Source organism: Stegastes partitus, unplaced genomic scaffold (genome assembly GCF_000690725.1).
Source record: "Stegastes partitus isolate 25-593 unplaced genomic scaffold, Stegastes_partitus-1.0.2 Scaffold1466, whole genome shotgun sequence".
NCBI classification, from domain to species: Eukaryota; Metazoa; Chordata; class Actinopteri; family Pomacentridae; genus Stegastes; species Stegastes partitus.
The window spans coordinates 29,362-44,487 of record NW_007579197.1 but is presented as its reverse complement, the minus strand read 5'-3'; the positions used below and the strand labels follow the sequence as shown (position 1 = coordinate 44,487).

General features: G+C 39.9%; 1 protein-coding gene across 1 annotated transcript; it reads right to left on the bottom strand.

Annotated features, from left to right (window-relative positions):
- Window positions 1-5,389: 5,389 nt before the first annotated feature.
- LOC103370675 (uncharacterized) lies at window positions 5,390-11,985 on the bottom strand. Its single transcript, XM_008299804.1, has 2 exons — window positions 6,194-11,985; window positions 5,390-5,765 (listed from the first exon to the last, which is right to left on the bottom strand). Exon 1 carries the CDS (start codon window positions 11,982-11,984, stop codon window positions 6,198-6,200), a length of 5,787 nt encoding a protein of 1,928 aa, XP_008298026.1. The 5' UTR covers window position 11,985; the 3' UTR covers window positions 5,390-5,765; window positions 6,194-6,197.
- Between the last annotated feature and the right edge of the window lie 3,141 nt (window positions 11,986-15,126).

The window sequence follows — 15,126 nt, the reverse complement described above, 5'->3', positions numbered from 1 at the left end:
GGAGAACCATACTGGCTGGTAGTATTGATAGGTTGTACTGATGTGTTGATCTCATCATTCAATTCCACATGATGAAAACATTTTAGATGGCAACCAAATACGATGGTGAAACATGATGTGACTTTTCAAGATTTCATGTTAAATGTTGGTATGAAAACTTTATGGTTTTTTTGGTTAATTTTCAGTTTGAAGGGATATATGGTCATGTGAAGTTTTATTGCTACCATGGGGATAGGCAGCTACGAATATCAGCTGGAATCTATTTTTCTATCACATTCATTACACTTGGAGTCAGGAACTGGTCACGCTAGTATAGAATCTGTAGTCAAAATTTAGCTCATTTTGAAATATTAATGCAAAAACAGTCTTTCAGGGTCCCAGAATCAATCTGGGAAAAAGAGTCAGTGTGAGTTTTCCAGAAAACTAAAGTCATCAACATGAACATACTAAAAAACCAGGACTGTCTTTTCACTGGTATCCTAAAAATGCAACATGCTCATATTTTACAATGAACAATTGCACAACACTTCATATATCATGGGTGGGTATAAACCAATGCCAAAAACCAGCTTACATACATACAGATTACACACACCTGTACTGATGGGCCACCCCTCAAAACATCTGACAGGCTGGACTCCTTTAATTCCCTCCAGACAGGAGAAAATAGTAACAACATGTTTGTCTGTTCTCACCTTATGACAATGGCCAAGGCCTTACTGGCTGTAGTTTCTAAGAGTTGACTTAGCTCAGATGAAGTGAATTCAGTGTTTGTTTTGTTTTACAGAGAGTCAATCCACTGTTGTCACCGTAATGATGAAAAACGTTTTGTCTCAATAAGCATTTTAATTACTTTTTTTTTTTTTTTTTCAGTGCGGTGGTAAGATAGGCCAGATCGTCTGAACAAAGCCTTTTCAAAGAATGTTAAAGCATTCTTTTAGGAGGAATCTCTTTGGTTTTAGTTACTGATCACATTTCAGTACAAACTGACAAGAACCTACAGTGCTTTCTATTAAATTGGAGTTACATATACAAAAGCACCTTACCGTCCCCTGAATCTTTGTCACGCCAACTGCTGTCAAAGAAATTCACTCTTAGTCCTCGTGCGAAGTCATGCTGTTGTGGGTGGATCCACCACCACGGAGCGTGAGTCCCTGAAGGTGAGCAGATCTAGGCAGAGTGCAACATTTCATACAGATGTTTCGTGTAGGGAGGGTACATTATGTAAAAATACAGAAGTGAATAGTGGTTGGTTTGCATATAGTTGCTAATAAATGACAAAAGGTGATGGACTCAAGGGGTCTGGTTTCTTGATAAAAGCAACTGTGGATAGATATAAACTGAGTAATGACCACTTTTTGCTAGAGATTATATGTCATCTGTGGTTGCGCTATACAACGGCCTGGCTATGTGTAGTCGGACTCATCAGATGTCGGATGAGGGTGTGAGTCTGCCATCGGGGGCTCATTTCAGCCGGTTTTGTCCTTTCCTTCTGCTATCTGCATGTTACTGCTTGTACAACCTCAACAACACTGACAATTTGAATTGCGCATTAAAACAGCCTTGATAGTTGTTTTTTTTCAGTGGATCATGCTTTTTTTTATCACAGTGCTTGTGTTCCCCCTTGCAAATGTTCCATCAAACCAATTCCACTTGTCACTATTTTAAGGGAACACCAAAGCTGCATCTTTCGCCTCGCTTAAAAAAGTTCTAGCTTCAAAAAATATTTTATGCAGTGTGTCAGTCTCTTGAGTATACCCTTGAACAGGGCAACTGGTCCAGCTCTCCATTACTAGGGTTAGAGTCTATCTGCCTATGGGATTGAGGCCTAATAGGTTCAGTAAAACAGCTTACGCTGGAGTCGAGGAAACTCACTAGCTTTTAACTGCCTCCATCCAAACGCCTACCCCTCTTACTCTGATGGTGAACTCTACTAAGTAGCCTTCATCATCTAGTCACCCCATCAGTCACATTTGTTAATGACAGCTTTCCTCTAAATGGACTTGGCTCTTGGTGAATCACTAGGTTTTAATCTATAGGTTAGGACTGGAAACTCCAGGGATACGTTTATAATTCTTTAGTCATCTTTAACTCGAACAACCTTTAAGACCCATCAAGGATCTGATGCATACGATTGCTGAACTTTTTACTACCATCAGAAGTCCGAGAACATTACGTACCTAATTAAGAATCTGAACTATATTTCTCTAAATGCAAAATAAATGTTTTTTGAATATTAGTAGCATGGGCTTAGCAACAGTTCTTGATTAAACATCCAATTACAATTAGAATAAAAATCACAACTGACCATTTTTATTAATAATACAGAGCTGAGCTTTTCTAAACAAATTGCCTAAACAGTGTAACTTCGAAGGGAGAGGGTCGACAGCTTGGCCTTAGCTGACCTATCCGGTCCTGACCTGATTCTGGTATGCCATACAATCTCCTAAAGAAGGTGAAAAACCCCGTACAGAATCCCAATAATCCACTAAGAATTCTCCATCAGACAGAGGGTGTGGAGCCGTCCCAATTCTAATTCAGTCTTGTAATAATCCTTTGTATTACCTTTGGCCTGTTGAGGAAAGTCCCAATATTCCCACATGTCCCGGACTTTCCTAGCACAGGCTGAGTGGCCCGGTCGGGCTGCTCCTTCTGCTTTCTCCTATAGAGCAGAGAGAATATTCTACTATTCCATTTCAAGCATAATTGCAGACTGATCGGGGCTCTTCTTTTAGTGGAGTAAGATCCAACTTCAGCGATGTCCACAAAGAACTCCGTTTAAAGGGTCTCAGTCTCTCATGTATATACTGTTCTGAATTCCCCCAAAGACACACACGTATATTTACCCCCTCCCACACACGCTTCCTTAAACTGCAGCACACACACTTAGTTAGCTCAGTAGCATGGTTCGTAGTATTCAATACTTAGACATTGTCTCAACTTCCAACAACACCTTATAAGGAAATTGCAGCTGTGCTTACTGTCAGGACAGGCGATTGTGGACGTGCTTACAGACAATTGTGGACATGCTTACTGTCAGGACAGACGATTGTGGACGTGCTTGCAGACAATTGTGGACATGCTGACTGTCAGGACAGACGATTGTGGACGTGCTTGCAGACAATTGTGGACATGTTTATTGTCAGGACAGGCAACTGTGGACGTGTTTGCAGACAATTGTGGACATGTTTATTGTCAGGACAGGCAATTGTGGACGTGCTTACTGACAGGACAGTTTACCACTTCCTTTTTTTAGCTACCCACTTAGAAACTTACTTTCCTTTCACAACTCTGCAGTTAGAATTGCTGGTTACAAAGAATCCTTTTTAATCATTATTGCATCTGAATCAACTTCAAACTCAAGAATAATCACTTGATTACATTACTTTAAAATACATATTCTCTTTATTTGACCTGCTTCATACCAATGTCTCTGTTAATGGCTGCTCCTGGAATCTCAATCTTAGACTCACGCCGCCTCACCGTTCGAAGGTCTTGGTCTCTTTCTGTGCACAGTTTGCATGTTCTCCCTGTGCCCGCCGGGCTCTCTCACTGTGCTCCGGCTTATTATTTGTCCAATTACTTGTGAGCCCATAAAAACCGAGGGTCTATGGCCAAAATGGCTCCAGCTCCTATTCGGTTAATTCAACATGCACTTCAGTAATGCAAGTCTGAATTACAGATGAAAATCTACACTTCAGTCACATCTTGATTGCTGATTGCTTCATTTAAAATCCATTACGGTTGTGCACAGAGCCAAGATTAGGAAAACTGCCCAAATACATTATATGAACAAAAGTGTTTGTCTACATGCAGTCAGCCTGTCAGGATCAGTGCATCACTGTCTGCTTCAGTAGATGTTGTGTATGAGCTCACAGTATTAAGTGAATGAACTCACATGACAAATGTTCTTCTGAACACTGTGTATTTTATATGAGAACATACATCTAACGTTTTGTGTTATTTTGTCAATAAACAGCAGCTGTAAATAATTCATAGTTAGAATGTTTCTTCAGGAACACTGAGTTATATGAATCTGTTGATCAGATTAACTCATGCTGGAAATTACTCTCAGGAGACTCAGATGTCTTGCACAGAAGCGTTTATTGCAGGTCTTTGACAAATACAATCAGAGATGTCATGACAGAAGTCAATCAAGCGTAACATGCAGAATAACGATGGGTAATAAACAATCATCGATCACATATTGAATTGAAGCGTCCCGTTAGTCTCCTTTGCTGCACAGACATGCCATTGCACAGTTACTCAAATCTAACTAGAGACGTAATAAAAACACATAAACATGCACCAGAGTTGTGACCCTGAGCCAAAACCCTCCTGCTGCAGCTGTTGACTGATTTACTGGTTAGAGTGGGAGCAAAAAAGACTCACCGATTAAAGCTAAACCAGTTCTTATGTGAATCAAGTACATCTCAATCAACCTGATGAAAACAACCACACTGCTTCATGTATCTTGAACGTATTAAAGGATTTTCATCAACCATTTTAGTGATGTAGTTAGATTACACCACTTTATATGAATATTCCTTATTATGCAATTATATTAAGAACTTACAAGTTTGTTGTCTCATCCTTAGAAAATTTGTCATTTTAACAATAAAAGTGAATAAGAGTAAATAAAACAGCATAAACAGTAAAACAAATCATGGTAAATGTGACAGTCTATGGAAATGTCTACAAATCATCATCTTCAAATCATTACACTCAAAAAGCACTTTAGAGGATATATTCTTTCTATTTTCTAATTAAACAGTATATCATTTGATAAGTTGCACCATTTTCATTGATCAGTTATCAACACTTGAGAAACAATTCTGAGATCAAAAAACTGTATCTTCTACTTCAATTAAAATGTCAAATTTGACGTCATACAAACTTACATCTGTTTAATTGTGTTCAACAATTGAAGACTACACAGATTTCATTACGGACTTAAAAGTAATTCTGAACCATTTGCATCATTAATACAAATACACATTTACAGCAATGAATGATTCAAACATGCTTTTAAGAAACTTAATTGAACATGAGCATGTGATGATTTATCATTATTCGTTCTGAGACTCATCACACGTGCTGAAGAAATCGAGAATTCATATATATTTGGATAAAAGCATATACAGATTTGAAGCCTATGTCATCTTATCAAGTCTTTATACTTGTTTTCTTCCTTTAAATTCATGAATCAATCGTTAGACGAGAGCAAGAAAAGAAAAACTGAACTAAACCACAAAGTTATATGCAGAAGCACTCACTGATGAATTACAGTTGAAAAACAAACATAATACATTACTGAGCGGCAAAAACTTGCTATGATAGGTTAAACCAGCTCCTGTCTCCCTAAACAACAAAATACAGAAGCCAGTACCATCTTGGAAATAAATGCTTTATGAACAGTAAACCCCAGTCCCTCGCACTCCTTAATGCCAAACAATGTACAGTCTAGCCCCAACCAGGTTAACCTCAAACCAAAAAGTGCAAAATATAAAAAGCAAAATAAAGAAGTGGTGAGCCAATGGAAGAGCTCAACCATCAGCTCATGTGGCCCACATAGACATAGCACTGGAAGGTTTCAAGTTAAGCCACTTAGATGTTGTCAAGTTGTCTCTGTCTATTTAATGCCTCCATCTCTCTTTGACTCTCAGTCTGTAAGCATGTTGGCATAGTTGAGCATCTTGGTATCTGTCCTTGTTGGCTTGGAAAAGGTCACATGACAGAGCGTCCTGGACAGGATCCGAGGGTCCCTGTTGACCAAACATACTGGACACTAGATCAGAGTTCTTTGAAAAGTAATCCCAACTTATCCACTGCATTGATTATTGTTTTGTTCTGTTTAACAGATATTAAATGTACCCCTATTCTGCAATAGAACTATTATCAGGTTTCTCGAAGACTACAGAGGGTCATTATTGTCAAACATAGTCTTTAATTTATTTTGTGTAGTTTCTTTTTGAAAAATAATCAAGTAACAGTTGCCTTGTTTTTTCTACAGTGGAACACAAAGTGGTGTAAAGTAAAATACATTTTTCACTGAGTTCTATAATGGTTATTTTAATGTTTTCTATGAACATGTGACTCTATGTCATGAATCGTACAAAGTAAAATGTTTTTCTAGGATTATGATGTACAGTATAAACACTTTATTTTGATGTGATGCTATGATTGATCTTACCTTTTCATGACAGAAGGTTGGACACTTGCTCTCTGTATGGATCATTGATGTCATTGTAGCCCTTGTTCATGATCCATGTAGTAATGGTGGTAAGATCCTTATCTGACATGACATTCTTGCCTGTAAGCTTGTTGAACCATTCTTGTACCAGATTTATATTGTGTTGCTGAAAACTGCTCTCAAGAATGGCAAGCCTGGTTGGACTCTTCTTGGTGTTTTGAAAGTTGTTAAAGTTCTTGGTGTTATTCAGCCTGAATCTCGGCATTGAACCGACGATCGTCAACTTGAAGGTGCCCACAACATCGTTGTCTCTTATGGTTTCAGCTACACACTGTCTGAAGACTTTTGATTTTGTACTGGGAAACTCATAATGTGTTTTTCGAGTCACAGTAGCAGTTGGAAGTTCACGGCCGTGATATCTGTGCACATCAGGAATCAAACTGGGATTCCATCGAGATGAGTTTGTTGCAACTTCGAGCATGGCTACTGCTAATTTGCTATTCTGGGTCAATTGTTTATCTTGCAGTATACTGTTGACTGTTGGCTGGTGATCTACATTGATGAACCGTCCCATTCCTGGATATTGTCTGGCATATTCTTGCCATTTTTTGTACCTTTGTACTTGTCCAATCTCTTTCTGAAGTACCTTTTTGGTTTCTTTTATAGTTTTCTTTAATGGTGCAGCTCCCTCTGCCAAGTACCAGTCCCCTCCTCTGATTTCTTCGGTCCACTCTTTGTGCTTGACAAAAGAATCCCATTGGGCTGGGTGTCTGGGGAGAGTGTCAGCCTCCACCAATCGGAGGCGGTTTGCTTGCAAAGTGATCTCTTCTTCACTGGCCTGTGGTTTCATTCCTGTCTTTCCTGTAAGTTTATGCTCTATAGAATTCAGGTTTCCTGGCATGTATGAGATGTATCTTTTATTTTGTTCAGCTCTGAGTTGTACCTTTGTTCTGACACGCTTCACACCTTTTGTTACCTTTTCGACAATGATGCCATTTACCTTGTCATGGACACGAGAAACAATGTGACTGGAGAACTTCTGGTGGAACACTTCTACGACAGCATCAGCCAATAAAACACTGATAATGTCAGCAACATCCTGCTTGAATTCTTTCAGCATTTCAATGTCTGAGGCAGACAGCTCATTTACCTTCACTTTCTCTGGAGAAGCCTTTGTTTTTTTAAATATATTCAGATGATCGTAAAGGTTTGAGAAAAACTTGCTGGACAGGGTGGCCGTTGCTTGGATGGCGTCTACTGCCAATACCGTCATGTGGATAGCTTGGATGGCTGTCAGAATTCCTCGAACTTTTCCTTTGGCTTCTGTTTTGGCTTTGTTGATCACTTTGGAAAAGGCTGAGTTAAGCTTGTTCTGCCATTCGAGATCTGCAGTGAGTTTCTGTTTCTGAGTGGTGCTTATTTCTGTGAAAATTGACAGCAGTTTACTTTTACTGTTCTTGTCCTTTAAGAGATCATGAAGTTGCTGTTTATCTGTAATGTGTGAGAGGATAATGGAGTCTACTAATGTAGTTAAAGGCTCTTTTTCCATGTTGGATTTCACTTCATCAACAATTCCATTTTTTACATCCTTTTTGAGGCTTTCTATTATCGCTTTCAGTATTTCCTCCTCTGCCTTTTCTAATACATTAGTCATGATTTCCATTGCCATTTTTTTAGTAGTTTCTTTGAGTGCATTCTTCAAATTTGTCTTTGCGACAGTACTTAAACCGTCTTTAGCATGTCCGGAGAAAATCTTTGGCAATGCCTTCAGCTTTTTCCCTAATCCTTTAATTAACATTTTGCAAACCTTGAAGCCCTTTGCAATCAGCTTTCCAACTCCAAACCCAATGAGAGATATACCAATGGATATGGCTTTGTTGATAGCCCATGATTTCCAGCTGAACTCTCCAGTCACCATGGCCTCAATACCAGAGATGCAGTCTGATATTCCTTCAGTGATAAGTCCCATGCCGACTTGAGCTAATGCGCCAAATGTGAATACAGCGAGCAATGCTCCCGCAATGATCTGTAAAATTCCAAGAAAGAACACCACCAGACCTTCCCATGAGAAACGAGGCTCCTCCTCCACAGAAAATACATATATTAGACCTTGACTGTAGAGGTTGTAGGCTTCCACTTGGAGATCTTCATAATCTTCATCAGCACTCTGCACCAGTGTGAAAATTGGTGACTTTTTGACCAATGCATCTCTGTCTCTTTCTTTGATTTTATCCAACTCTTGGATGGCTTTACTGATGTTTTCGTCCAAGTACCGCAACATGCTGCCCTTGGTTGTGAGTTGTTTTTCAAGACTAGTTGGGTTACTGTTGTCTGAGTCAGCAGAGGACATTTTTACAAACTGCAGACACACTATGGATTCCTCACTGAGATATGTGAGAGACTCCTGAGCCTTTATTAGATCATCTTTGGCCTTAGTGAGGTAATCTTCACTCCTCAGCTTGACAGTGCAGTACGCATGACTGTAAAAGGCTATGGCTGCCCAGCTTGCATCTTGTTTCATGGCTTTTTCAAAGAGCTTGGCACTGACGTCCCATCGTTTTTCACTCATAGCGATATTTCCAAACTTGATGTAGTGATAAATGCTGGAACATGGTGAAGTCTGACTCTGAGACTGACTTCTTGCCAATGACAAATCAGCTTTCAAGCTGGTCTGCAATTCATCTCTCTTCAACTGTTCAATGTCTTCTGATTTAGTTTGCAACCATATCCCCCAGAACTCGTTCACAATGGCAACAACAGCTCTTCTGTCATCTCCATCTGCTTTCTCATGAATATCTCGAAGTGTCTTGCAGTACTCTGAAAACAGGTCCTCCCGCAGTTTCATCTCAGAGACATCGCTCATCATGTGATTTGTCATTTCTGCTGCGCGTCTGTCTCTTGTGCTCTTAGCTTCCTCCAGAGATGACACTGCTGAGAAGGACTGCTGTAGGTGTTCAGTGGACATGATGATCTGAGCAGATCCAGGTTTACCTTTACGAGCACTTCGACCAAAACCCTGGAGTTCCACCCTTGTGCTGTCAGAAAGGAAGGAGAGGACCACAAATAGTCCTCCATTACTGTTTACTTCTTTAGACACTTTTATGTCTGTGCCACGCCCAGCAAGATTTGTGGCAACAATGACATCACCAGGACCCAGTTTCTTTTGTATTTTGCTCAAACTGTCTTTGTCACTTCGGCAGTAGAGAATGATCTCACCTGGGATGCTGCTTTTCAGCTCTTCGTGGATGTCTTTGGCTTTGTTGATAGTTTCACAGATCACCAGGGCTGCTCTTCCACCTCTGTATGAATTTGAGGATATCTCAGCCAAAACCACACGTTTTATTTCAGACTTCCACTCTTCAGCTGATGTCTTCAGAGTACCTGTGACCTCAAACAGCTTCTTCCTGTTGAATGTTGGCATTCTGCAGGCAGAGAGATTTGGATATAGTTCCTGCAAAAACAGGATGTCTGTGTTGCTCCCAAGAGTCCCAGTTGTTCCATATATCTTCCCTTGGTACTTTTCAAAAAAGGAGATGTTCGAAATGTAGTTTGTCACTGTTGAAACTGTGCTCAGTTTGATTTGATGTTTAATCTCAATAAACTGCTGCAAACCATCGCCCCATTTCTTATTCAGCTCTATAATACCTGTGGATTTGAAATCCACAGGACAGACATTGTCGTTTTCTACGACATATTCTCGTCCTTGTCTCAGTTGCTTCGCCAGAAAGGCATTCTCAACCCACACGGACACTTTCCTGTCTATCAGACTCTTCAAGAATCCTGGAATGCTGATTTTGTCTTTATCATTTGTGCATGGGGTGTACTGAAGCTTCCCTGAGATTTGCTCTGCAATGGGCTTGATGAGAATTTCTTCTGACTCATAGAGAGGACAACACAAGCCTTCCTCCAAGACAAGAAATTTAAGGTCTGGAATGTCCTTGTTGTTGTATGGGCTGCACTTTCTGAGACAGAGCAATCCCTTGTCATCCAACGTGTACACACTAAAACCGTAGGGGACGTAGTCCTCAATTTTGCTGAAAAAATCGACCATTGCATCCTGACTCACTGTTTTCAGCTTTTGAAGAATTTGATCCTTTTCACTGTTGAAGATCTCCTCTGTGAATCCTTTTGGCACCGTGTTGGATTCTTCAGCAATTTCCAAAATGCCCTTTGGATTTTTAATTTCAGTTTCTTCTGTGTCTATTGAGTCAAAGATGGCCCTGTAGAATGACGCAGGAGGACCCTGTACAAATGTCTGATGTCCAGCAGAAATGAAGCCATACTGGCTGACATGGCCCCAGATCATGGCCAGAATAATGTTCAGATGCTGCATAGAGACCATGGGGCTGGACAGGTAGGTTAGCTGCACTCCCTGATCCAGTAGCAGCGAGTCTACTTCATCAATAATGATGCACTGAAAGTTTCGATCAGGCCTCACATCTTTCATCTCAAAGATCTGGCGAAGGTAATCTGCAGCGAAGGCTTCAATTGTTCCGAAGACCACGTCTTTCTGATAGCATTCTTTTCGATCTTTATCATCGGTTTTATTTGTGTTTGTGTCAACTGTAATGCCAAAGTACTTGTAGAATTCAGCCCATTCTTCTGCATCCCTCTGACATAACACAGAAGAACTGGACACCACATCTACTTTTTCACCCCTGAGCACACGCAGAACTGCAAACATTGCTATGACGCAAGACTTGCCTTCTCCAGTGCCCATCTCTAGGAGCTTCCCAGTTTCAGACAAGGCCAAGAGGCACCAGCTTATCATCTGAGTGGTTCTGGGAAACCATTTCCCTTCAGCCATCTTCAGGTGTACAGCATTGCATAAGACTGCCAGGAGCTCCTGAAGGTTCTCTGTGTCCAGGCTGTGACTGAGATCTCGAGCTCGCTGTACATCTGTGTAGTTTGCAATTTCACCAGTTTTGATGAGATTTGTTACATGAGTCACTGCACTGTAGGATTTACTCAGTGTTTGCTCATCAATGTCTTTCGTCTGCCGTATTTCTTCAAAGAGAGTTTCAGTGCTTTTTACCGACTCATCTTGAAGGCTCTTTTCGAAATGCTGGATCAGATTCTCCGTTTCACAAGAATCCAGGAGCTTCTGGAGAGACTGGTTGTTCTCATCTGTCCACTTGGAGGAAACCTGATATGTTGCCATCAAATGTAAAATTTTCATGGCAGCAACACAGTCTTCATCATGATGGTGGTCGATTAATGCTCCAAGAAGGTTAAGGGCCTCTACTGGTGACCAAAGTCTTTGTGCCTCAAGATTTGAAACCATGTGAAAGATTTCTTTGGTTGGTTCTTTTGAGGCTTGGAATTGCTCTGCATAGGCAAACAAAATCTCCAAACACCATTTCTCTGCAGGAGATGCCATGTTTTTCTCTGCTTCTGTTTGTCTAGTCAACACTCTCAGGAGATTCTCAAGGAAGGTCAGAATGAAGGCCTCATTAGAAGGCAGTCCCTTACCAGCAGTCTTTTCTGAGATGGTAATGATTTTATTCTCAGTGTTTGGGTCTTTGCTTAGGTCGGTGTGGAGCACCTGAAACAGAGCCTTAATAAAGTTGTGTCTCACTTTCATGTCTTCATTTTGAAATTTACCCAAGAGGTTTTGCAGGACCTCTGCAGCAAACACCAGGGAATCATTATCTGTCAGCCTTGGAAGTTGCAGATCCTTGGAAGCACTGAGACTTTGTTCTTCAATGATAAATCCTCGATGAAGCTGAGGGTTCCCTGTTTCCATCACCTCTATGCCGTGTTGAATGTAATCAGACACAAAGTCATCCATGGTACCANGCCACCTTGCAGCCCACTATGGAACTCAAAGTGGTGTAAAGTAAAATTCATTTTTAATTTAGATCTGTAATGGCTATTTTTAATGTTTTCTATGAACATGTGACTCTACTTCATGTACCTAAAACCTCCTTAGTAAGTTTTCTAGGACTATGATGTACAGTATAAACACTTCATTTCGATTTGATGTTGTGATTGATCTTACCTTTTTATCTTAGAAGTTTGCAGACTGTCCTTCTGTGTCGATCATTGATGTCATTGTAGCCCTTGTTGTTGATCCATGTAGTAATGGTGGTAAGATCACTATTTGTCATGACGTTCTTGTCTTTCAGCAGGTTGAACCATTCTTGTACCAGATTTATACTGTGTTGCTGAAAACTGCTCTCAAAAATGGCAAGCCTGGTTGAACTCTTCTTGGTTTTCTCAAAGTTGTTAAAGTTCTTGGTGTTATTCAGCCTGAATCTCGGCATTGAACCGATGATCGTCAGCTTGAAGTTGCCCACAACATCATTGTCGCTTATGGTTTCAGCTAAATATGTTTTGAAGGCTTTTGATTTTGTACTGGGAAACTCATAATGTATTTCTCGAGGCACAGTAACAGTTGGAAGTTCATGTCCATGCCTTTTCTTCACTTTGTCAACCAGATTGCGATTCAAACGAGATGAGTTTGTTGCAACTTCGAGCATGGCTACTGCTAATGTGCTATTCTGATTCAGTTGTTTAGCTTTCAGTATACTGCTGACTGGTGGCTGGTGATCTGCATTGATGAACCGTCCCAATCCTGGATTTTGTCTGGCATATTTTTTCCATTGTTTGTACTTTTGTACTTGTCCAACATCTTTCTTAAGTCCCTTTTTGGTTTCTTTTATAGTTTTCTTGAATGGTGCAGCTCCCTCTGCCAAGTACCAGTCCCCTCCTCTGATTGTTTCGGTCCACTCTTTGCGCTTGACGAAAGAGTCCCATTGGCCTGGGTGTCTGAGGAGAGTGTCAGCCTCCACCGATCGGAGGCGGTTTGCTTCCAAAGCGATCTCTTCTTCACTGGCCTGTGGTTTCATGCCTCGTGCTAGAGCATGAAACAGGCAGTTCTTGTCCTTGCTGACTATATTAACTGTCTGGTTATTAATGTGCACATCATAATGGCCGTCAGGGTGTTGGGCACTCTTTGGTCTGTAGATCAGTGTCACAGTTTGACTGGCGGGTTTAGTGCTAGGGCTCAGNCAAGAGGGTTAAAGGCAGTGCTGGAAATTAATGGTGGTCACACACAATATTGACACTTTGGGCCCAATTTGGACAGTTTCACTTTGGAGGATACTCACTCTGTACTCACAGTGTTGTCCCTTGAAAAGATATAATAAGATATTTGCAGAAATGTACTCACTTTTGTGACGAACTGTATGTCGCTCTCTAACGGGCGTCACTATTGGATGTTTTCGGGTGACCAGACATGCCATAGCTCCACCTCTGTGTCTTCAGGTAACTGCTCTTGCAGAATCATCACAGCTGTGACCTTGTGGTCACAGCAATAGAAAAGAAATTTAGGTGGTTGAAAAAACTGATGCTGAACTCTGGACTGCATTCTGATATTCTTTTGACATCTGTAAATTCAGGGTGCAAAGTAAAGCTTTATTCAGAAAATCACATACTTGAAGTGTTCTGAGCTAATAATAGATTACCCCTTCCTTTGGCTGCATGAGAAGGAATTCATATTAGGAATCCATTAAAGTTCAATATTGACAGTGTAAGTTTATGTCTTTGTGATGTTGTCAAAATTGGTCTGGAGTGTCTGAATATGATGACATGTCTCTAATCATGACCTGAGGGAGGACGATGTCATGAGTGCTTTGATTCACAGTCTTTTGGTTTCAAAACTACAACAGGGTTTATATTGAGAATGTAATTTTCTTTTAAACAGCAATAAAACGTATTTAATTTTGGACATCATTCAGGACTTTATGATGGAAATCTGTTGATCAGATTAACTCATGCTGGAAATTACTCTCAGGAGACTCAGATGTCTTGCACAGAAGCGTTTATTGCAGGTCTTTGACAAACACAATCAGAGATGTCATGACAGAAGTCAATCAAGCGTAACATGCAGAATAACGATGGGTTATAAACAATCATCGATCACATATTGAATTGAAGCGTCCCGTTAGTCTCCTTTGCTGCACAGACATGCCATTGCACAGTTACTCAAATCTGACTAGAGACGTAATAAAAACACATAAACATGCACCAGAGTTGTGACCCTGAGCCAAAACCCTCCTGCTGCAGCTGTTGACTGATTTACTGGTTAGAGTGGGAGCAAAAAAGACTCACCGATTAAAGTTAAACCAGTTCTTATGTGAATCAAGTACATCTCAATCAACCTGATGGAAACAACCACACTGCTTCATGTATCTTGAACGTATTAAAAGATTTTCATCAAACATTTTAGTGATGTAGTTAGATTACACCACTTTATATGAATATTCCTTATTATGCAATTATATTAAGAACTTACAAGTTTGTTGTCTCTTTCTTAGAAAATTTGCCATTTTAACAATAAAAGTGAATGAGAGTAAATAAAACAGCACAAACAGTAAAACAAATCATGGTAAATGTGACAGTCTATGGAAATGTCTAAAAATCATCATCTTCAAATCATTACACTCAAAAAGCACTTTAGAGGATATATTCTTTCTATTTTCTAATTAAACAGTATATCATTTGATAAGTTGCACCATTTTCATTGATCAGTTATCAACATTTGAGAAACAATTCTGAGATCAAAAAATGTTTCTTCCACTTCAATTAAAATGTCAAATTTGACATCATACAAACTTACATCTGTTTAATTGTGTTCAACAATTGAAGTCCACACAGATTTCATTACGGACATAAAAGTAATTCTGAACCATTTGCATCATTGATACAAATACACATTTACTGCAATGAACGATTCAAATGCGCTTTTAACAAACTTAATTGAATAAGGGCATATGATGATTTATCATTATTCTTCTGAGACTCATCACACGTGCTGAAGAAATCGACAATTCATATATATTTGGATAAAAGCATATACAGATTTGAAGTCTATGTCATCTTATCAAGTCTTTATACTTGTTTTCTTCCTTTAAATTCATGAATCAATC